Genomic DNA, 23,409 nt, shown 5'->3' on the forward strand with positions numbered 1-23,409 from the left:
GCAAAGCGTTACTGTACTGCGTTTTACCACCTGAACGTTTACGCTGTACTGTACATTTTAAAATTCAAGCTTTTAAAATTTCCATTCTCTGTGTCCAGGAGCAGCGCAGTGCCAAGCTTGGGGACAAGGACACATTTATTTCCAATGTTTGAGTAAGAGAATTTGAACAATGATGTATCCCTAAAAATAAAAAAACTGAAGTAAACGCCCCCCCCCCCTTTCGACACACGCATGCACACGCACACTTATGAATAAATATAAACAATACTTTTACACGGAGACTTCGAATATCCTTCAATATAACTAACGAAAGGAGTAATAAGCATTTCAGGGTCCACACTATGAAAAACAATTCCGACGGATAGTCTTGCAGAGAGGAAAAATATACAGTACAGGACGAGACAGTAGGGACATAGCTGACGGATATATTGTGAAAATCATCACCGGATGTTGTTATTATTTTACGATTGGCTTGACTAGTCATACACGGAGTACCTGTTGTTATTGAAGAAGCACGCGCTCACGTAAACACAGTCACACACATTGACGGTAAAGATAACGTCACTCGTAAAAGGGGAGGCAAAGGCAAGTGCCCTCTGTTTAGACTCGAACAAGGACCGGACTGGGATATGTTCGAATTGCTTAGCTTCCTGTGGACTATGTTTTGTTTCATTCATTACTAACCTTGGACCCTCTTTTCGCGTTTTGGAACTTGCAATGTTTCCGGACTGTGCATCGGGTTCGTATGTGCTCATATGATAAACTTCTAGTACTTCATCCATAAACGCTAAGGAATGTTTTCCAAATGTATCAAGCTCATTTGTTTTTGTATGCGCTATGCACACAAGAGAATCACATACTGTAACACTTTTTTTGTTGCTTTAATTGATAGAATAGTGTGTAACATTGTTGTGACCCCGCGACATTTTGCACGGACGTATAAAAGGATTCAGAATGCAATTCTCTATTTGTACGAACAATTCTCATCGTTCATGCCAAAATGTGACGAACTCTCGTGCAGCATCGACCACCAATACACGGACTAACACGAGACACAGAAGATTCAGGCATTCGCTTTCGCGTTGTTGACAAGCGTATACCTTTATTGGCCAACGCCTCAGCAAATCTTAATTGATCGTTTAAACGTGCTCTGATTTATTTCGTGGTGTCAGACAGTATTCAGCAATGTGTTTTAATGATACATATTTTCCCTAAGGTGTATCAGAAACACGACTGGCAGCAATTTAATCACAGCTTTTAAACCGAATCTAAAAATAACACTACAATACTATGCCTGAAAGCCATTAAATCCAGGTTTTGGCATTGATTTGGAAATGTGTTACATCAGTAACATCACCTCACCCCTCCTAACCTTCATAAGCAGCACTTGTGAACTATTGCAGATGACATTGTTGCTGATAAAAACAATGTGACACCATGCAGGTTCTTTGTTCTGTTATTATACTGGACTTCTTTTGTAAAAACATGCTCCCCCATGGACTATTATAACACTCAGTCTTGTTCACTCTTGCTTTGCAGAACCCTGGATCCTTATGGTACGCCTGTGTTCAGTTTGATTCCTGAGTAGAACCACGGGGGCACAAGCTTAAAGGCCTAAGGGCCAAGAAAGCATGCTTGGGGCCATGCTGCGCCAGAGTAGCGGCGGAGGATCCGGAGGGGGTGGTGGCAGCGGAGGAGGAACCAAACTCCCTCTGGGCATCTCTCGATTTTCCAGCTCCAGTTCGAACACTGTCACTTTGGGCTCCTATGTGTCGGACAAGATGTCCACGGGCCGCCCCATGCATTCGCCCAATCTCGAAAGCTTCACCTCATACTCGAACTACATCATGCAGACGGTCAGCGATGTACGCAAATTTTCTGATGGGTTGATCCAGTTCAGAGGTGTTTTAACCTCCAGAGGTATGTTCGGAAATGATGTCTTTACGAAATGTCTTTGCTTTTGTGTGTTCTTTTTTTTAGTAAATGTTACTATATGCACTTTAAAAGTAAATACAGTGTCAGGCCATAGCCTTGTCTATTATAAAAGTCAAATTTGCCGCCATCTTTTGGCGTAATTATCAACCCAATTATGCAAATGTGTGCGTGGGGGTGGTGGTACATTGACACCTCTCAATGTAGAGAGACTTGGTCAAACAAAACACAACTGCTTAAGCTGACAAATGTGACAAACCCTCTTAGCTTGACAGAAAGAAACCGGTTCATGATCGTTGCTTTGCTCGCTCCAAAATATAATTGCTGTGAAGTAGGAGTGGTAGAAAAAAAGATTGTTTCCCCTCTTAAGCAGTTTGTATAAGTAGGCAGTTCTTAAATGCTGGAAGAAAGAAAAAAGTAACCGGGATGTGTAATGGTCACCTTTAATTTGGTGCACATGCAACACATAACAGAGCACCTTAGTGCGAGTAAGCAATGTTCTACATTCCATGATCATCGCGGCATTTTTTTTTTTCACGCCATACAAGAATGTCTTAAGTATTTGGACGCAAATGAGAATGCATATGGACACACACAAGGGTCTATCACTCATGCACAGCAATCATGCCACAGCGTCTCGAGAGTAGAGCAACGGGAGGAAAAATTGTGACTTAATGCTGCAAAATCTTTTTTTTTTTTTTTTTTTTTTGGCTAAAAGCAGGGAATTCACCTGTCAAGCTTCAAATTGAAATGTCTCGGTTATATAAGGGAACTTGTTCCGTAAACATGGGCTCAGTGACGCAGAGGCGGACACTTATAGTAGATGCCAACATGTGACCGAGTATTCCCGTTAGGGCGTGTTTTAGCTAAATACAGGAAAAGACAAATTTGACGAGCCTGATTTGGGTTTGGTTGTTTTTTTGGGGGTGGGGGGGGGGGTATGTGGCAATATGCCTTGATAATATGACAAAAGTCTCGAAAAAAAAAAGTAAACCAAGAATGCTCATTCTCTAGGCACGGGTATGATATTTGCATAGCGGATTTATTGATTTTTGTTGAGTAATTATCGATGAATCCTGTCTTGAATCAAATCGGGAATGCACTACAGGGTCTGCAAGCATCAGAGGCACTGTTGATTCAGTGCCGTCTGAAGAAGGCCATCAAAAAGTCAGCGACTCTAAAATCAGCTCCATCCGAGCGGATCACGGCAACGGCAGCGTTATTCCGGTCCGTGCGCCACTGGTGTTGAAGCAGGACTTGACACATAAATTGTGCCGCAAGCTAAATGCAGTTGTCAAGGTTTATCACCTTGTCCAAAATAGCATATGGCGTGGCTGTTTAATTGTATTTTGTTTTAGCTGCAGTCATGGAGGAGCAACGTTTCATTTAGTTCTCATTTCAGTGGGAAGACGTACACAATGCGTCATTGTTTAGGTTTAGTATGGATACTCGCAGACAGCTAACAGATCGCTGGGAGTCACTGACTTGCATTGTGATGGAAGTGATTTAAAGCCCTCTTTAATTTATGGCCATATTGTCCGCAGGCCGCATCACTAAAGTTCAAACCTTTCATTGCTGCGGGCACTCACTAAAAGTGAACAAAAAAATCCCTCCCCTTCCTCCTCCATTTACCAATACGTGACGTGAGTTTGACACCCGTTGTCCCCGGTGACATCCCCACACTCGTGCTCTCCTGCAAAGCAGCGGCATTTTGCGCAAAGTGATCCTTTCCCAAGTCCAGAATAGCTGCGGCCTGTTCGAATGATCCCCAAAGGGGTTTCCTCAGCCAAGTTCTCCAAATAAGACATTCGGACTTTGTTTTGATTAGTGGTGCATCCTTAGATGGTTATTACTGCATGCTGGAGCGTGTGGCCACAGCCGGTGACGCACGCATGACTTCTTTCTGTCTTCAGAAGTTGTTTATGTGACTCAACTGGTGTCAGGTCGGAGTCAAAGACTCGCCCTCCACCGTCCGCAACGGGCAGCTGCCGCTGCGTTGTGGATATTTTCATTCTTTTGCAAGGTTGACCTCGTCCGCTGCACACTTGTGAAGGACGTGTCTGTAATTGGAGGAGATTATTATTTCGAGGTTGGTCCTCACCGGGGCTCACTGAGGACATCATGAGACCATATGAGCAGTGGAGGTGGTCTCTCTGGTCCTTTTGTATGTCATGGTGAATAGACACTCGAAAGCACTTTGTCATACTAGAGGAGCAAACCTTTGACCGCAGCTGGGCGTTACCCAACCCAAAGGATATTTATATTTCTTTCAAATCCAGTGCAGATTTGCTGTTGAGGGTGTCAGCCAGGGCGTGTTGACTCCAAGGCTGCTTGTTTTAGTAAGACAGGTGTGTCTTCTGCATTTGCAGCATCGAGCTCTGCCAAGCAGAATGATGGCCAGTTTTTGTGTCAACCGCACAGGCATAAAAAGTGAACCAGCCAGCACTGACAATGGAAAGTAAAGAGCAGGGTGTTGTTTTCAAGTACTTTTCCTCCCCGTTTATCAAACAACAGGCAAATGTGACACAAATCTTTTTTTTTTTTGCTCAAATGTGACCTGTATTATGTATTATTTCCCCAAAAATGACAGTCTGAGCGGCCCAATTGCATTTTTTCCCCCTCCCAAATTCAACCGAGGTCACTTTCATCTCTCGTCCCAGATTGGATACGTGTCAGATATTTCACAAATAGATCCAAGTCAAAATGTTGCTTGAGTGCGTTATAAATGAAGCCTTAAAAAATGTATGCCATTTAAATGCAGTGCATTCATATTGAGCTGAACCTGGATAAGGTTAATTGTTCTTCTCCAGAGGAATCCTGTCAGTGGCACATCAAGTTTTGAATGCTGTGATCAGCTGAGTGTTCTTTAAAAAAATGAACCTTTGATCATGTTGAATGCCATCATTTGTCAAAGTTTCATATGTCAGTGTACAGTATGTGCATGACTCACCCCTTCCCCTATGTCAACTCAACTATTTGCTCGGAGTCATGAGGAATCTTTAGTTAATAATTATCATACTCAGGTGTTGCATCATGAACATGGGAACACACCATAGCTGCATTGTGAGTACCGGTAATAGTTTAGCTAGGTTTGAATTGTCTGGAATACCTTTTGCGTAGTCTTTTTTTGTTTGTATCTTGCAGTTTTTTTGGGGGTGGGGGGGGGGGGGGACGGACTCTGTAATTACAGTTAAGCATTCTGGCAAACTCTGGCGTCGGTCCTCAGCGAAAGCCTAAAAATGTTTTCAGTGATTTGCTTGCAAATTTAGCCCTACTTGGACGTTTCAGCAACCATTCCAGACTTTCTTTAAAGGCTCTAACTCTCCTCTGTTTAGACAGACTATCCCGCTGGGCTTTCTGGGATCAGCTGTAAAGTCCTCCAAGCAGCTTCTTGCCTCCAAAAAGTTCCTTTTATGGTTCTAACGTGCTTGTATTTAAAACCCAGTGTAAACCATCTAAATTGTCCTTTCTTTCCAATGTGGTAAAAAAAATATATATAATAAAAATTATACAGTATATATCATCTCTTATGCATCAAGATACTTGGATTCTCTTGGATGCTCAAAGAATATCGTCTCTATTTAATCATAGTGAATACGAATCTTGCTCACTAAGCTGCCTAAAAGGATTTATTACATTACCTTAATTGCTTCTTGTTTGAATCCACTGCTCGTTATAAACCGATGCTGTGATAGAATTGGATCTCAAGGGGGTGGGTATGGGGCGGGTGGGGGGGGGGGGGATTAATGTCCAATGTTGTGAGACATCTGGCAGTCCTCTTATCCTTTTTGTCTTTTTAAAATGAAACCTGCACGAAGCATCACAGGCTTCAACTCACAATTATTGTGCAATGCACAAGGTGCACAATGGTGGCACCTTGTATTCAGGTGGCAAAGAAATGCTCACTTGTCAAGTTTAATAGCCCTGAAGTGCACCGCACCTGCTTTGTTAGCTGTTTTCAGTTGGGAATCCGACCATCCAGTCCGTGGATTACGTACGTTAACAATTCCTCATTGTGGGTCACTTTGGGCAATGCCTTTTCAAAATAGAAAACTGATAACTAATAAGTCTGCTTCTTGTGCCGCAGGGCAGCCGTAAACAACACCTCCGACCTCGTTGAATTAATTGGACTCACGGTTGGCTGACTCCCAATTCCCGATTAGCTCATGAAGTCATTCACCTCAGGGGTCACATACTTACTTTTTCCACCTTGCACAGTATACGTGTCCAATTAAAACATGACCTCTGATGGCTGTTTGTGCGGCGTTAGTAATGGCAGACTGTATTTGTCATTTGTTGTGAGTAATAGCAGACTGTAATTGTCTATTGTTGTCAGATGGAGCTCATATCAGCATCATGTAAAAATCAAGGTGATCCCACATAATTGACATACGTTTTCTTGCTACTTTATAGAAATATGTAAGCGAATAATTGAACCTTTTTCCCTGTCAGATGATATTCACGGGCATGTTTGCATGTTGCAAGGGCAGCCCGACACTGGTTATGAGATATGAAAAGCCAGTCGACTCGATAGGGAAGGCGAGGAGGGAAGGACAACTGGACACACTCGTCCAGCGCTACTTTGAATTTGTTCAGGAACGTTGTTGTTGTTGTACTACTCTGGGAAGAAGAGAGCCTGGCCAACTGGAGTCCATCATGTCTTGTGAGAGTCAAATGAGGTCTCACTGGACTGTGGAAAGGCAACAGAGGAAATTGGGTCCATTGATGTGTGAATGAACATGCCAAGCCATGCGGCCTGGGAGCAACAATGCCCGCAATCACTCTTGATTTTCTCCGAGGCTTCATGCATTCTTCAGAAAAAGAAGACTCTCAATGAGTAACATTTTACTCCGTAGGTATCTGAGGTTAGAAGGTAGGCTTTCAAGTTCACAAAGCCCATTTACTCATGGTCAGGATGACAGTAAAGCCAAATAGCCTCCCTTTGTGTTGAGATTCAACCCCTCACTTCCTTCTCATGCCCATTGACAGGTGCACTAAAAAAGGGGGCCGTCTTCGCCTCCTGTCCCGCTGATGTTCCTTTGCGTACAATACACATTGTGGAGAACAAACGTAGGCTTTTAGCGCCAACGCTTGACCAGTTTGGCTGGCAGATCAAGGTTCCGCAGTAGGGGGAGGGGGGTGGGGGTGGAGGTGGGGGAGTCTGTGTTTTTCTCTTCAAGAAAAGTGAGAGCGTAGTTGGAATGCCAGCTTTCATGGCTTTGCATCAACAGTTGGTGAGGTGGTAATGTGGGGGAATGTAAAAGCCATATCTGTCCTTCCTCACGGCCCGTGGGCAAAACGGTGCTGTGGGGCAGGGGGGGGGGGGGACATTCTTCACTTGAAACCGAGTGTTACATTTCGATGCGAGCAACGCGAGATGCAAAACAAGAACTACAAACATCAACAAACCGATCCTGGGAGATTAACATCCTTTGGTCACTCTTGGGTGATGTCATATCATTTGCTTTGCTGCTCTAAAAGCCAACAAACTTGAAAATGGGAGTCACCAGCTAAATCTGACTCCTCCGTGTAGGTCGCTGCAGCGCCCTTTAAAAACACTTTTAATTATTGCAAAAGCAAAACAAAACCAAAAAAGTGAAGCAATGAAGTCACAGTCTTTATGTGTGTGATCTACCGACTAGTTTGCAGACAAGAGGAAGAACAGTTAGAGTTACAGATGCACTGGCGGTGACCTTACCTTTGTGTTAAAGGTGAAGTGGCCCTTTTTGAAACACCTCCTTGATAAATATCTCATAATTAGCAAGGATATCCTTTTCTTTCTTCCTGGGTAATTTTTTTGGGGGGGATGTGGTTGTATGTTGAGGCAAATTGCAAAATAACCTATCCATATAGCAAATGGTTTCAAATGTTTGAGTCTTTTGACTTAGGTTCAGCATTGTAATTCGTTATGAGTCCACCTATGCCGCGGTGACACGATAAGTGATTTGACACTGTCTCTGTGGCCAGAAGCACCATGGCCCACTCTCTGTTAGGGTTTGGATGTTTGGACCCCAATAGCACAACAACAGGCAGGTATCGTTGAAGCCAACACTTGGCGTAGTTTATTGAAGAGTCTTTGCAAAGTCCCTCAGGGGGAAGCACGAGGAGTCCACAGGGAAATGTCCACACAAGGAACAAGAAGCTGCAGGACATGGCAACAGAGTCCACTGGCGTGGTGACGGCACAAACTTGCACCGAGGAATGGTCTGTGAGTCAACGTGTACCAGTCCAAATGAGCAGATAGGCAACAGGTGGGTGATGAGCTGACGCGTCTCAGATGTGAGGTGCAGAGCACCCTGGCTGAGGAGGCTGCCTGACTGGCCCCACCCTAACACTCTCAAGTGTCTTGAACCATCAAGAATGCGACTCGTGATTTGCAGTGCAGAATTGAGCAGTGCTCGGGTCTCAACGAATGGAATGTTGCCAAGTCATATTGTCTCAGGCACTCCCGGCTCAATGATGCAGCGTCCCTAATTAGTAATTGCTCGGCTTCTTCATGTGGTTGTGCATTCTACTGTGATTCCCCTGCCATCTTCTTGTGTGGTGGAATGCATGAGACAATGCAGAGAATATTTAGTGAGATGGAGTCATCGACTGCAAAGATCATTTTCGAGTGATCAGATATCAGATATGGCTGATATCTGGAGATGACGGCTTGGTCAAGTATGAGGTTTTGGGAGAGGTTTGACAACTCTTACCATTCCGTGTTTTAAAGCGTACCGCATAATTCCCGACTTTCTATATTTTTTTTTGAGAAAGCCGGCCGGGAAGAGCTTTCGGAATGTTTTATTATTAAGGTGTCGTTTTGATGGTGAATGATCTGAGAATGTTTTCATTATGGCTCCCCGCCCCCCTTGCTGCCACTGCCATCCCCACGACCAAACAAGAGGCTGGAATGTTGGGTTTCCATGACGCTAATGAAGTAAAAGCCTGGCAATGTGTTTCTGGCAGCCTGCGAGGAGCTCCTGATCCGCGGCCTCCTTCTCATCAGGCTCAAGGTCTGATCCCTCTATCGCTTTCATTCACCAGGCCTTATTATGCCCTGGAATGTCTCTCACTCCTTCTCTCATAGCGGGGATATGCTGTGCAGGGGTAGAGTTGGGACACATCCCAATGGAAGAGAACTACCCCAAATCACGTACAACCCCCTTCTCCTTTCATATTTTCCCTCCCGTGCTCTCTACCACTCCTCCCCTGTCATGGCTTACTATCCTCCCATCAAAAACCATCAGACCGTGAACAAAGACATACTGTATATGCATCTAATTTATTGTTCCATAAATGCTTCATGTGGTCAGGTCCATGGGGTGACCTGTCTGACTGTTTGCTATTGGCCCCAGGGACAATACAGTTTTGTTTTGTTTTCTGCTCTCAAACAAGTCTGTTCTTCAAACTCTGGTTTTCCCTGTCGACTGTGGACAGAAGTTTTTTTTCCCCAGAATCTTCTCTTAAAACTGAACGTCCTGTCTTTAAAACAAGAACGCCGCTGCCGAATCTCAATTTGTGTTTATCAGATATGCCTTGAACAGACCCTTCCTGGTGGGAACAGGCTGTCTCCGCATTGTGAGAAGCAGCACTGGGGTTAAATAATCGTTCTTTTTACTCGATGCCGTGCCTCGCTGTGCCGGTCCACACGGCCATAATGTCGTGCTAATTAGCCTCAATTTGGGACGGTCCAGTAGGCTGACACATCTGCTATTGTCGTTTGCAGTGCATGGGACCCTTTTAAAGGATACCTCTCTGTCCTGTGGGCATTCATGGCTGAGGGTCGTCCATAATCAACCTCAAACTTTATGCCTCCTTTCCTGGGGATGCAGTTCAATGAATGAATGGATTCGAAAGCCTGTGCCAAGATGGCGCGAGCTACTTGGTCATTTTTAACCAGAACGTCCGTCTATCTGAACTGACTACAAACAATAAAGGGCACAGAGGTTGAAGCGGCTTGTCAAAGACTTTGAAACGTTGAGCCTACGCACTTTATTTGAATGCGAGGTTGATGCCTAAATAAACGGAACTGGTCTTTTGCCAAAGAATGTTCTAAAAGGTTTCTGTTATTTTAACTAGGCAAATTTTAATGCTAAAATATAAACCTCACCCATTGTGTTTTATGAAGTCCCTCCCCAAGCACCCGGATTGAGAAATGGCTACTGAAATGGTGAGAAACAGTTCTTATAGTGGATCCCCACAACTCAGTCTTTGCAAGTTTTCAGCAATTACCTTCAAATGTACGTGTGATGTACTGTATTTTAGAAAAAAAAACTGCGTGAATTCACTTTGCAGGATCTTTGAATGATGTCTTTAATGCTTTACTTGTTTTTTTTTGGGGTTGCAGCAGCCATCTCTGTGTCGTTTTTCCTGTAAACCTGGGATACCTTGTGGTGGGAACTTGGCACATACTGTCTAGTTGGCTTGATTTTTCGGATCGCCACAGAAAGCATTGTCAATATGTCCACGCCGCCCCAGCTGTATTAGCCCCGCTGGTTGCACTATTTGTCCCACTCCAAAAAGAGAGCTAATGAATAAAAGGAAAAATGGGCGACGGCTAAAGTCTTTCTGATCCCCATCTCCATGAGGAGATAATCCCGGGGTGATCATCAGCGCAAATGTGGCTTTGGGCTGTCAGTGGGATGTGGTTTTGTTGGAGGGGGGGGCAGAAAAGTGGACTGTAAGCAACCCGCCCGTGGTTGTGTAACACCAATGTTGTGGCATTTTAAAAAATATCAAGAAATGCATATCAGTAAACTGCATTTTTTTTGTCCAAACATATATTTTAGAGGAACTCCATTTTGTAGAGTACACGACAGAACAGTACAAAGCTGCCAGTTGTGCCTTTTATACACAGACATGAGCTTTGTTCTTTGAGCTTGCCGACTTGATGGCAGAACATCAATTCCCACGCTTCTCACAGGCTGTGTTTTTGAACTTTCTTACCTCATCATTTCTGTTTAAAAAGGGGCTCCTGATTAACAGACTTGCAAACTTCTGTAGTGTAGTACGATCACAGTAGATTGTGGCTGTTTATGCGCTTGGCTTTCAGGTATGAGTTCGCTTTGTAAATTACCGAGCGGAGTTCAATCCCACTGCCAGCCTTGCTTTATGTCCTTGTTGCCTAGACAGGCCATTGACTGCTTTAGTGTTGACCACAACCGCTGTGAACGGACGGTCGTTGTCTGACGTGGCTGCCATGGCCACCCTTTAAACCAGCAAAGGCGGAATGTTATGTAGTGACAGTTGGCAGTAGGATTTGTTTGTCGGAGGGCTGATTCGTAATTTTCTGTACTCTTGATCAATTTCTCAGAGGAAATCCCCAATCGTCACTGTCTTGTCATAAGATAAGATAAGATATCCTTTATTTGTCCCACAATGGGGAAATTTACAATACTTCCTAGTTAAGATTTTTTTTTTGTCCAGGCTTTTGCCGAGCAACATTTAATTTGTTTTATGACTGCCAGAGTGGCCCCTAGCCAGTGTACCCGCATATTACGTTCAACCCTGTATAATAAATCCATCGTACTTTTACTTCAAAAAGGGATGAATGTTGACTCATGAGTCAAATCGTGCTGTCTTTCAATTGCTCTTCACATTTCCTACACCACGGTCAAGATATTCAGGTCACACGTAGGACTAGTTGGTCAGATGAATTCAAGCGGTCAGCCTGCAGGATCACCAGAAAGCTTCTTGAACCCTCCCAACTTTGTGACCTCACAGAGCACCAAGCTTGCCTGCACAAAGCGATCCACGAACGTCTCGGGGAGATGCTGGCATCCCTGATGACTTTCATCAGCAAACACCAGACCCTCAACTCGGTTGATATTCTCAATTCAGTTGGGACTGTCATCACTTCAGTGAAAGGTGAGATGTGATGTCTTGGTAACCCCACCAAGTCTTTTTAACAATCCAAACCAGAAATGTTGTTGTTTTTTCTATGTTGGTAATTGTATTTCTTAATTCATTAAAGAAGAAAATGTTCTGCCATTTTGCTTATTTGCAATGTGATACTGGTCTGCATGCATATATTCTGCCACTAGGGGGCTGAGATAGTTTACTTATCTCTGAAAAGAAATGAAATGCCAACTAAAAAGAACATACAGACGCAAATCCAATCACGCAAAAAGTTGTTGAAGGGTATGATCACCCTTATGTTCTTGAGAATAGGCTAGATATAAGTCATGTGCCGTTTGATAATAATCCTCAATTTCCAAATACATTTAACATTTTTTAATCACCTCAAGGTACAGAGCAATTTGGCATATTTGTTGCAATTTGTGGTACCCGATAGAGAAACAACAAGGCATTATTTGGTTGCCTCCCCTTTCATGTTTTTGGTCAAAATCCTACCCAGATACCCGAATTCAATCTGAGTTGTGTGTGCGAGAGTGTTGTGCTTTTCCACTCAAACAATACCATTTTTTCTCAATGATGTAACTTCCGCATTTGGACCACTGGTTTGGGCCTATGCGAGCCCTGGCATTGTATTCCAACAAGGCTCAGGATGTCCTGTTGAGGGGTTAGGGGTTGGACAGAAGCAGAGACGATGCGAGCGACTTAGTGAGTTGCGTGCGTTCACTGGTGACGACAACACGGCTCATAGGACATTCCAAGAGAATTGTTGGACGAATCTACAAGGCAGACCAAACTTTCTGGCCCTTTTATTTATTTTTATTTTTTGATACTCTACACAATTTTTCTTGCTGCGGATTATACGACCAGAACCATTTTGGAGGAATGTATAAGTGATCGAATTCAGTGATCGTCATAATATATCAAAATAGGATTGTCCGTTGAACAGGGCCAAGATTTAGGCGGGTGGGGGCAAAAAAAAAAAAAAATACTACATTCCAGGTATGTATAGCTTTTCAGGGCACAGATGTCTTTGACATCTATTTGTTCCAAAACGTGTCTTGGCATTTGGTGCGATCGATAGATGTCATGGTGTCTGAAGCTTCCTTCACAGGTTACAGAAAAGCATTTGGTTTTCGTTTGTCACCAAACTAGCATCGTTTTCCTGCTTTCTTGGAGCAAATTTCAGGAGAAATGGGTTAGTTTGAGTTTTGAACTCTAGAAATATCCACTGTTCCAAAGGAAGGAAAGACGAGTTTCCTCAAGCAAGTGGTGGAACAGCCAGTTACATCACTGATTTATTAGGCTTGCATTCTGAGCATCTAGTTTTGTTTTTTTTCCTGCACGGTCAGGACAGGAAGGTTATTGTGAAGACTGATTACCACCATATTTACATTGGTGTTTTTCCCCCATTCTGTCTTCAGTCATCACCGTGTTTTGACTTGCTGCAGGAAACTACTGGATTTCCAGATTACAGCCCATTTATATACACTTGCAATCTCGGTTTACCCTTTCTGTGCCGACACACAAAGTTGCCTGTGGCGGACTTTGCAGCGAGTTTTATGTTTACGCGGTTCTGTTATTTTGAGACAGCAACGTTCAGCGTAGTCTATTTTGTGCACGCAAAAACGGTGATTCTTCATTGAATTTGCTGAATGTATGTTACGGCCGGTAGCTTGACTTCTCATTTCCATTTGACAGGAGTGAATTTTGAGCAGGTGAACGAAGAGAACAAGCAGAGTCTTTTGAGAGACATCTACTCTGCAATCGACAAATTGGCATTCACGGTTGGCGATGTGTAGGTATCATGATGATGAGTCCACATTACGAGACGATGTAGATGATTGTAATCTTAAGATGTACCATTTTTTTTTCTTTCCAGAGTGTCTGACGTCCTTATGGGAGATGTAGAGAATGGATCAGTGTTAGGGCTCCCCCTAACTAAGACGCGCGGGGTAAGTGGTGTACAGATTGACATGGTTAGCAGTGAACGTCACCCGCAATAAGATGCTTGGAATTACTTCTGCACAATAGGCATCAAAGGGGACGAGTGAAATTAGATTGGGTTATTTGCACAAAGTTCATGCATCCACAGGCCCATTAAAACCAGGATGTGCCCTACTGGCCTGAATTGTCAAGCTCAATGGTCTGAAGAATCGGGGGCAGAGTTGAGTTCATTGGGGTCGCATAAGTAACTTGGATGTTGTTCTCGACAAGGCAAAATTATATATCGATAGCATGTTTCCTTGCAACCCCGCTGTGCCTACGTACAACTGGTGCCATTTGGTTGGCCATTATGTTGTTATTGTCTTTTTATTTTTCATTTTCATCTGGTTTCAGTCTTTTGACAACCTGCCTGTGGAATCTGGAGGATCCGGCTCTGAGAAAGATGATCCGCCAGGTAAGATAGCGCTCCTCACAGAATGCATTTTGCTTTTGCACGAAAACAAGCGGGTATCCGAGAATATCTCATGTTCGTCGGAGGGGGGCGGGGGGTGATTATTATGATTGGGCAGAGTAATTCTCGCTGATCAGATTTTCTACTTAATATCCATCTGAGTGGCTTCGCCTCTTGAGTTTTGGATGACCACTTCTTAATCCATGCATCACTCAGTTGGCCGTAATTATTTTCCAATGGCATTAGCCTGTATCGCTCTCACTCACGGTCACTGTGGGCTCCGTACGTTGCTTCACAGGCACAGATATCGGCAAACACATGTCATGCGCCGAAGCGTTGAGAGAAATCTTGCCATCCATGCCTCAGTCCATATTTGACAATCTCCCTCTTTCAGTTCCCGTGCTTGTAACAGGACCGCCATTTCGGGTCGAAGAAGTGGATAGGACGCTGCAGCAGCACGTCAACGGGGTGGAGTCGGCACTTGGCTACGCCAAAGCTTGGTCCAAATACACCAAAGAAGTGCTGGGGTGGGTGGAGAAACGTCTTAATATGGGTGAGTCAAGGAAGGCTTGTGGCTTGGACGGGTAATTGTGAGTGTTTCATGTTGCCGCCGTGCCACAGAAGCCCAAATGTGCCGCTATTATCGTAGGAGGTGGCATGATAGGCGCTGAACATAGCTGGCCGAGTTGGACTCTCGATCTATCATTTTTTTCCTTACCTTCTTAAGTTCCTATTCTGCAAATTGTATGTCCTCAAATGCAATATTAGCTCAAAGTGCAAGTTCTAAAAATAATCACCGGTGCTTATTACAGCTTAATTTCTTCAGTAATAAATCTTGCATATTCTTAAAAACAAAATTGATAAGTAGATGCATTATACTTTTTAATTCCCCATAAGGAAATTACTTTTTTTTTTAAAGCCCTATTTGTAAATTGGAAGAGGAATTTGAGGTCAATTTGTTGGTATGTTTTTCCATTGTGGCCTCGCCTAAGCTGTGCTCAAAAGTGTTGCATGTTCAAGGCTGAGAATGCAGCGTGTGACTTTTATTTTGCGGGGTGGTAAATGAATGGTTTCTCTGTCACACCTTGTCATTATTCCAGTCAGCACGGTGACACAGGGCCCTCTGTAAAGTGGTACAATGTACGCATTATCCGGCACACCGACAAAGTGTTTATTTTACGCATCCTCTGTGGCTAATGATTTATTAGACGATGAATGACTCAAGGTCATTGCTTGACTTTATTTCAAGTAAATAAATGCCTCTGTGGGCTTTCCTGTTATTCTTTGCAATTTAAAAAAAAAAAAAACATGTTTTAATTTTACAATCAAGCCCAATGAAGGGCAAGTTGTTCTCTCTATATTGCCACATTATGTTAATACGCAGCATATCGGATGTATTTGCAGATATCGAGTTGGCCAAGAGCTATAACAAAATGGCTGAATCGGCAAAGACCCTTGCAAGTCAGCAGGTGAGTCAAGAACGTGCAGTTTATATTCAGACGCACCATGTTTGTTTTGACCATCTCCTGTTATCCGGTCTTTCCGGTCAAGGATTTCATGCCTTTCCGTGACATCTACATGGCTGCTTTCAAAAATGACGTTGAATACAGCAAGCTCATACTGAACACCACGACGGTGCTCCAAAGCAACAAATTTATGCAGGTAATTGCACAAAGCCCATTGCCTTCTCAGACTTTTGGTGACTAATGGACGCAACCGCGCTAATGTGGTCTAAGTTGTTTTTTTTTTTCTCTGATCTAGCCGCTGATGACACGAAAAAATGAATTGGACAAATTACGAAAAGAGATGAAGGAGCAGTGGCAGAGACAGCAAAAGAAAATGGTAATTTATCAACGGTGTGTCCAAAAAAATTTTACAACGGTTGTTTGGTCCTTTGGAAATTGTGAAAATATCTGCAGCCGTTAAACAAACACACATTACGGTGCACTTTGTGCTGGTACAGTTTTCGCTCATTCCGCTTTGCGCCAAATGTCCTTTGCGTTGCAAGCACGAGGCCGACAGCGCTCTGAAAAAGGCCCGGATGCTGCAGGATCAGCGTCAAGAGGAGTATGAAAAGGCCAAGGTATCTACCAGCCGCTTGGAAGGGGAGCAGCTGGGAGGAGTCGGAGGAGCAACGGCTGTCAAACAACTAGAAAAGCGGCGCCGGTTGGAAGAAGAGGCCTTGCAGAAGGTTGGTTGACCACACGAACGTGTCAACACACGATGAGCAGCACGGCATTATTTTGAGGCCGACTCGAGAATCCTTCGTCTTACTTGCGCTTCAGGCTGACGAAGCGAGGGCACACCGCGAAGCTTGTCAGAATGACGTGGTGGAAAAAAGAGTCGATCTGGCTAACACCAAGAGTAACATCATCACTCAGCTCCGAAAGATGGTCTTCCAATGCGACCTCACCCTGAAAGCGGTACGTCCAAATTATTTGTTGGGTCAAGTTCATCTTGAAGTGTTGGTAACGTCCGGCACGTGACGTCCGTCGTATGCGGAATATGATACGATCGTTGTCTGTTCAAGGTCACGGTCAATTGGTTCCAGCTCCAGCAGGCCCAGCTTGTGTCACTTCCTGCCAGGCACCAGAGTCTTTGTGAAAATGCCAAACTGTACGAGCCTGGGCATCGCTATGTTGAGTTCGTCCGGAGGTTGCCCGCCGAGTCCCACTTTTTGGATTCCTCTTTTTCATCAAGCACAGGGTGAGACATTGCATGCATCACGTCGTCCGTTGCTAGAGCTCTCTTGTGTCGGGCCCAAACCCGAATCATTTGTAAGACTGAGCCAGGAAAGGACATCTGGCCTACAAACTGTCAAAACAAATGGTGTGAATGACTTATGTATGACTTATGAATGGCTTATATGTCACTTGAAAGCTGCACTATTTGACAATCAGCGAAAGTTTGGACCGCTCACAAAAGTAATTTATCGGTTGGGGTGAAGTCCCTTTATTGTGAAAAGTCATAAAATATGAGAAGCCCTTCTTTATACTTCCCCGGTACTGCCTGAGCATCTTCTTTTTTTTTGGAACGAAACATATTCTTCTTGCTCCTTTCGTATGAGAGACATGGTATCATTTTCAATGCGTCATCTCCTCTGCCAGAATGCCTCTCAGCCAGCACACAATAAGCGGCAGTCACTCGTCCCACATCAACCTGTCACAAGGATCCGTGACATCCGACCTCCTTGGCAAAGACGATCATGACGGGTCCAACAGCACCCAGCAAGCCAAGATTGCGGAGCGGCGCTCCAACAGCACGACTGACATCCAAGGTATTTCCGATCCTGTTGATTAGGTTTTATTGTGATTTTGGGTTGAGTGAGAAAAAACAAAACAAAAACACGACACTGCCATTGACCACTGATCACTGATGTCGGAATGATCTTTTTTTTTTTTTTTTGATGACCAGCACTTCGGATTCGTACCTGGAATTCCAGTCAGGGTGGAGGAATGTGTAGCGACTCTGAAAGTGTAGGAGGTAGCAGCGAGTCCCGATCTATGGACTCACCCACTGCGAGCCCAGGTGAAGACATGCCGGCATCTCCGTCGTCATCAAAAGATAGCAAATACTCATTTTGGAATAGACAGCCTTCATTTCACTTGGCAACCTCCGTTTGAAGTTCGACCGCAGCGTGACTTGAATGACGCCTGTTGGATGTCATTCGTTGTTGTATGGAAGTGCCAAAGAAAGTTGGCTTGAATCGGCTTAAATTGACTGCAGAAATGTGGACTGACTGCTGTGTCCTGTCACACTGTTCAGGAGACTTTAAGAGGAGATTACCCAGGTCCCCCTCGACCGGCACCATGTCGTCTGCTGATGACCTGGATGAGCCCAACTCTCCTTCCGACAACGGTGCGGTAAAGCTAAACAGTCGCAAATGTCGATTGAGCATTTTGAACATGCACAGTACTCAGTTGTATGTTGCACACGTTTCAGGTTTAGGTGATCTTTTAATCGAGACGGCCAGCTCGCCGCGTCCTTTTAGAAACACGCAGATGTCCAAAGCTGCTCAAACGCACAAGCTGAGAAAACTTCGAGCGTTCTCCAAGTGTCGAGAATGTGATGGGCTGGTCGTGTTTCAAGGAGCAGAGTGTGAGGAGGTAACCATGGTTTTCTTTTATGTATTGATTTTTATTTACACCCTCCACCAATTGAATTTGGTGCAAAAGGAAATCCAATCACGAGTGGCTTTGGGACTCTTTGAGTATGAAGAATGTTTCAGATGACCATTGCCAAAGCTTCACAATCACTCCTTTTCACTTTTGATGACCCACAAAAAAAAAAGAGAGAATGACCACCCCTGCACTCATCAGAATATCCCAAAAGGGAAAAGTTGAAACGTGCCACACATTCCCCTTTGGGTTTGAATAAACCAACTTGACTTTGTCAGGGGAAAAAGCCAATGGAAACTAAAGACCTTTTGTCCAACTTAAAAAGAGCTCATCACCCCCGTGTGGCCCCCCTCCCCCCCACCCTGGTGCTTTTTTTCGGTCAAGTTTCTTTCCATATTTATAAGATACTGTATACAAACAAAGGGGAACGAAAAGGATTAACGGATTTTTTTTCTCCCCTGAAATGTGGGTTATGTTGCTTGGGTGTGTTGACAAGTGAGTGATTCAAGAAGGCAAGCGCTTCAGTTCTTTGAAAGGCTCCATGAAATGCGTTCAAGATGTGAGGAAACGGGAAGCCCTTTTTTTTTTTTTTTTTTTTAAATTCAAGAATGACCAGAAAAGGTTGCTGGGCGGGGTGGATATTTTGTCGTGCAAGCTGGAACCGGCTACATTTAATGATTTGAATTAATTTAGCTTGTAGAAATGTAAAACGGTGGGTTGCATGTTTATAAAGTATATGGGCTTTAATAAGCTTATGAAATGAATTGACGTGTGTGTGTGTTTGGCTTGTCTTCCTGTCCCATGTTGTGTGGATCTGCGCTTTATTCTCGATAACTACAGTATACTGTTGCAATAATGACGTGAAACGTCTCAATGCGTCTGCAGTGCTCATTAGCCTGCCATAAGAAGTGCCTGGAGAGTTTGGCCATCCAGTGTGGCCATAAGAAGCTCCAGAGGAAGCTTCACCTCTTCGGCGTGGACTTCATGCAGACCGCCAAGAACAGCCAGGACGGCATCCCGTTCATCATCCGCAAATGTACGTCGGAGATCGAGACCAGGGCGCTTAACGTGAAGGTATTTACAGATTTTGTGCATTTGAACCTTTGCTAGTTTTTTCGGTTCTATTTTTTTGGACAACGCTCTCTGTATGATTCAAAAGAATGCGTTGCGTGTGAACTGCATTTCATTTGACTTAAACTGGTTTTGGACCGCGAAGGGTATCTACCGCCTGAACGGTGCCAAGTCACGCGTTGAAAAACTGTGCCAAGCATTTGAGAATGGCAAGGACTTGGTTGAGATGTCTGACCTTTACCCCCACGACATCAGCAACGTGCTCAAACTTTACCTGAGACAGGTAGGCCTGCCTTGACCATCTATTATACTTTGACGTATCATTTGCAAATCTCTCTGAATAAGCTCTGTAACACAAAGGTTGTTTTTACATTGACCTTCTCGTTTACTTGTGATCCTTTGCCCATTTTCAGCTTCCAGAGCCACTCATCCTTTTCCGCTACTACAATGAGCTGATCGGTTTGGCCAAAGAAAGCCAAAGTGGAATTGTGGAGGATTTGGAGGCGTTTCGCCTCAGCTCCTCCCCAGTGCCGCCGGCTCAGGTCGGCGTGGAGCTCAACCGCATCCTCTTCAAGCTCAAGGACCTCCTGAGGCAACTGCCGCTCGCTCACTACAAGACACTACAGTTCCTCATACAGCATCTTCACCGGTAGGCTGCTCCCAGCTGAAAAATGTTTTGCTGCTCAATAAATAATGATCATATTGGTCAGCATAACAAAGGAGATATATATATAACATTTATATAACACTTTATAACATATAAGGATATAAAGAAAAATTACTTTTTGACTGGTTACTGAGGACACAAGACCATTTGATCAGGAAAAGTGTCTTTTTTTTTAACTCATTCAGTACCAGCCAATTCTAGACCAAGTCTGAAAACACGTTTAAACACGTCTTTGGGAGTGAATGAGTTAAATGAGTTGTATACCTTTCCATCAGGGTTACGGAACGATCTGAGGAAAACAAGATGCCTGCAAGAAACCTCGGGATCATTTTTGGCCCAACGCTCATCAAGCCGAGGGAGACAGATGCCGAAGTGTCCCTTTCCTCGATTGTGGATTACCCCTATCAGGCGCTCATCGTAGAGCTCCTCATCAGACACTACCAGATGATCTTCGACACCCCTCTCAGTCCACTAGCGGACAACTCAGCCACAGAGGTCGGGGCTCGACCCTTACTCGACGTGGGCCCCCCTGACCTGGAAAAGGAGCAGGTTCTTAGCAGGCACTCAAAGTCCGTGGGCGACATCCAGGAGGTAAAGCCGGAGTTCTGAATACAAATCAATTATTGATGTGTGTTTCCAAGTCTCCCTGTTGCAACACACCTGATTCAAAGCCTGACATTGCATCCGTTCATTTGAATCAGGTGTGTTGCGACAGGGAGACTTGGAAAACATGCAGCGCATGCGGTGCATTGATGCTCTGTATTTTCTACTACCCCATTACAGTTGAGCTCCGGGGATTTTAAGAGACATTCCTCCACTCCTCTGTATAACTTGATGCACGAGTACTCAGTACCGCTTGCTTCAACTGGCCGCGAAGGAAAAGAATTTGAACCCGGTTCGTATTTTTATGTTTCTCATCTGTTTCTCTGCAAGTGCATCTCATTGAATTTGAATTTCATTGGAAAGTAGCTCAAGTTGGAACGAGAAACTCCTCCGTATGTTGATTTAAAAATAAGGGAAAATAAACAGTGCTGGCCATTATGTACTCCACAACATTCAAATGTATTCACGATATAGAGAGACACACAGCTGCATTTTGAGCGTTATTGTATATGATAGGCAGTGTTTTATATTTGATATATTTTTGTCATTTGAGCCGCCTCGCTAATTATGTTGGCTGCAAAAGTTAAGGAAAAGGATTCTGCCAAATCTGCGGGTTGATTTGGATGCATCGTTCATTTTGTTGAGCATACTTTGTCCATCTCTTTTTGAAGGCGACCAAGTGGATTCAAAGTCCTGCAACGGTGTCATCGAGGTCCCGAAACCAAGCGAACGAAGCCTCATCCGCTCTCCACACGTCACACCCACGACCAGGGTGCATCTACGACCGCACCGGAACAAAGCCCCCTCCCGGCCGGCTAGCATGCCGGTCGAACGGAACCACGGCCGGGAAAAAGCCGACGAGAATCCCAGATGGACGAGCTTGCATGAAGATGACAGAAAAGGAGACCGCGGCATCCAGTCCATCGAAGAGGTGGATGAAACCGACATGACCAAATTGCGAGCCGCCACGCACTACCGGCGCACGTGCATCGACACCCAGACCTTGCGCAGGACTTGGGACAAACAATACAAGCACCATGATGTTGCTTCGAGAACGGCCAAAAATGTTTTCAGTACGGACAGTTCAGCGGATGATGCCAGCGGGATTCCCCCGTCTGTGTCAGTATCATCCTCGAGCTTGTCCCTCGAAGACTCCAACAAGAGCACTGTTAGCACCTACTCGAATGGACCTTACAGCATGTCAACGCAATCGTCTTTGCGACCGGAGAGGACATTAAGAAGGGAGGAAAATGTAACCAAGTACAACATAGTGGCAATGGGTTTCCGGCCCTCCAGGACCCTCCAACCGCCACCCGGAACTTTCTATAAGCCTCCGTCGGGGAGTCAAGCTAAATCGCTCCACGCATCAGCTAACAGTGCCGAAAACGAACGGGGGGAGGATGAGGACGAAGAGGAGCTCGAGGTCTCTGTGGATGAGCCTCTTGCCGAGGATGCGGAGGCAGAGCAGGAAACCGCCTCGCCGTCCCACAGTCCAAGTCTAGAGGACGGGGGCCTAAACCAGGCGAGATCATTGTACCAGAGACTGAGATCCAGGCACCTTCAAGAGGTGGAACATCGAGAAGCTCATTTTGTATGATACTGAGGCCGCCAGATCACAGCGCGTTGAGACACACCTGCTTTGACTCGACACTATAAAAGACAAATGGACGGTCGTGTGTGGACAAGGAAAAGCCGTTGCATCCCCCAAATGCATACGGAACGCACTCAAAAGTGTGCATATTTTTAGAGACAAAGTCACCAATGGATTACTCCGCGAGCGCTACACTGGCGCCGGGACTATTTATAATCCTCCTTTAACTGTGCAATTGCATTTTTTATGTGGACATTTTTGCAATCTTCTTCCAGATTCCACGTTTGTGTACCAAAAAGTATGTATTTGACTTGTTAAAATCGACCATGCAGCCACCACAAACAAAATGGTGCACCGCATCAGTGCAGGAGTCAGGAAGATGTGTTCCCGTCATTTGTTTAGACTGTTACACAGAGAAAAAAAGAAACTTAAGCTTTCTCTTCCAAGCATTAAAAATATACTTGCTCTGTCTGGCAACTGTATATTGGGAATGTCATGAACAAACACCGTCTTATACAGGTGAACGTGTGATCCTAAGAATCTTTTCCAAACAAAAATCTTGATTTTTATCACTGAAATCAGTCTAAACCTTACTGTTTTGGGGCAGGGGGGGGGGGAGTAATTAACAGGATCCATGACAACTGTTGAAATCCTAAATGTTTTTTTTTTTTTTTTTTTTTTTTATGGTGACTTGCAAATTTGGTGCAATCTTGAAATGGTTCCTTGTAAAAAGACAGGTACATCCGGACAGCATACTTTGTAAGTTATTAAAATATATCTCACAACTTTCAACCTCAATGGTTTTGTGCCTTTTTTTTTGTTCGTTTGTTTTTTGGATCAAAACGTGCTCTTCATTCGCTCTTTGTTAAAAATTCTCAGAGCTCATTTCCATTTAGTATTCCCTATCACCGGGCAGCTGCTGATTTCTCAATGGTGCGTCATATAGCCCGATTATGGCTAGGCACTGATACGGATATAAATGTTTTCATTTAAGAACCACCATTGAACACACCCGACACAAACGCGGTGTGATTAAAAACTTCCAATGTGAACATATTGCATTATTTGACATGACATATCTCACCCTGCACTGCACATCATTTGTCCCAAGTAGGCTCGTAACAGTGGCAGGATTAGCGAGCCAGGTGGTTGGGTCATGACGGCATCCACACATGGATGTGAGGTGATG

The 23,409-nt window shown here is 44.4% G+C and overlaps 1 protein-coding gene across 3 annotated transcripts; it reads left to right on the forward strand.

The window, feature by feature from the left end:
* Positions 1 to 453: 453 nt before the first annotated feature.
* On the forward strand, positions 454 to 23,012 carry LOC127593421 (rho GTPase-activating protein 29-like). Of its 3 annotated transcripts, none has more exons than XM_052054867.1 (23): positions 454 to 585; positions 1,540 to 1,920; positions 11,641 to 11,784; positions 13,474 to 13,570; positions 13,655 to 13,727; positions 14,113 to 14,173; positions 14,565 to 14,723; positions 15,575 to 15,639; positions 15,722 to 15,832; positions 15,932 to 16,012; positions 16,179 to 16,361; positions 16,456 to 16,593; positions 16,701 to 16,876; positions 17,278 to 17,447; positions 17,585 to 17,698; positions 17,936 to 18,028; positions 18,113 to 18,276; positions 19,174 to 19,362; positions 19,505 to 19,642; positions 19,773 to 20,008; positions 20,302 to 20,617; positions 20,810 to 20,921; positions 21,301 to 23,012. In XM_052054867.1, the coding sequence occupies exons 2-23, from the start codon at positions 1,632 to 1,634 to the stop codon at positions 22,224 to 22,226; spliced, it is 4,035 nt and encodes a 1,344-aa protein (XP_051910827.1). In that variant the 5' UTR covers positions 454 to 585; positions 1,540 to 1,631; the 3' UTR covers positions 22,227 to 23,012. The 3 variants fall into 3 exon arrangements, with proteins under 3 accessions (XP_051910827.1, XP_051910826.1, XP_051910828.1); XM_052054866.1 differs by having other exon boundaries at positions 469 to 739; XM_052054868.1 differs by lacking the exons at positions 454 to 585; positions 1,540 to 1,920; positions 11,641 to 11,784 and adding an exon at positions 12,266 to 12,774.
* The last annotated feature ends 397 nt before the right edge of the window (positions 23,013 to 23,409 follow it).

This window comes from Hippocampus zosterae, chromosome 20 (genome assembly GCF_025434085.1).
Source record: "Hippocampus zosterae strain Florida chromosome 20, ASM2543408v3, whole genome shotgun sequence".
In the NCBI taxonomy this organism is placed as follows: domain Eukaryota; kingdom Metazoa; phylum Chordata; class Actinopteri; order Syngnathiformes; family Syngnathidae; genus Hippocampus; species Hippocampus zosterae.

Bases quoted from the DNA above. Each gene is read 5' to 3' on its own strand.
- LOC127593421 (XM_052054867.1), top strand. From the start codon at position 1,632: ATGCTTGGGGCCATGCTGCGCCAGAGTAGCGGCGGAGGATCCGGAGGG. The intron at 19,363-19,504 runs GTATTTACAGAT...TGGACCGCGAAG, and splicing joins CCAGGGCGCTTAACGTGAAG to GGTATCTACCGCCTGAACGG. The intron at 19,643-19,772 runs GTAGGCCTGCCT...GCCCATTTTCAG, and splicing joins TCAAACTTTACCTGAGACAG to CTTCCAGAGCCACTCATCCT.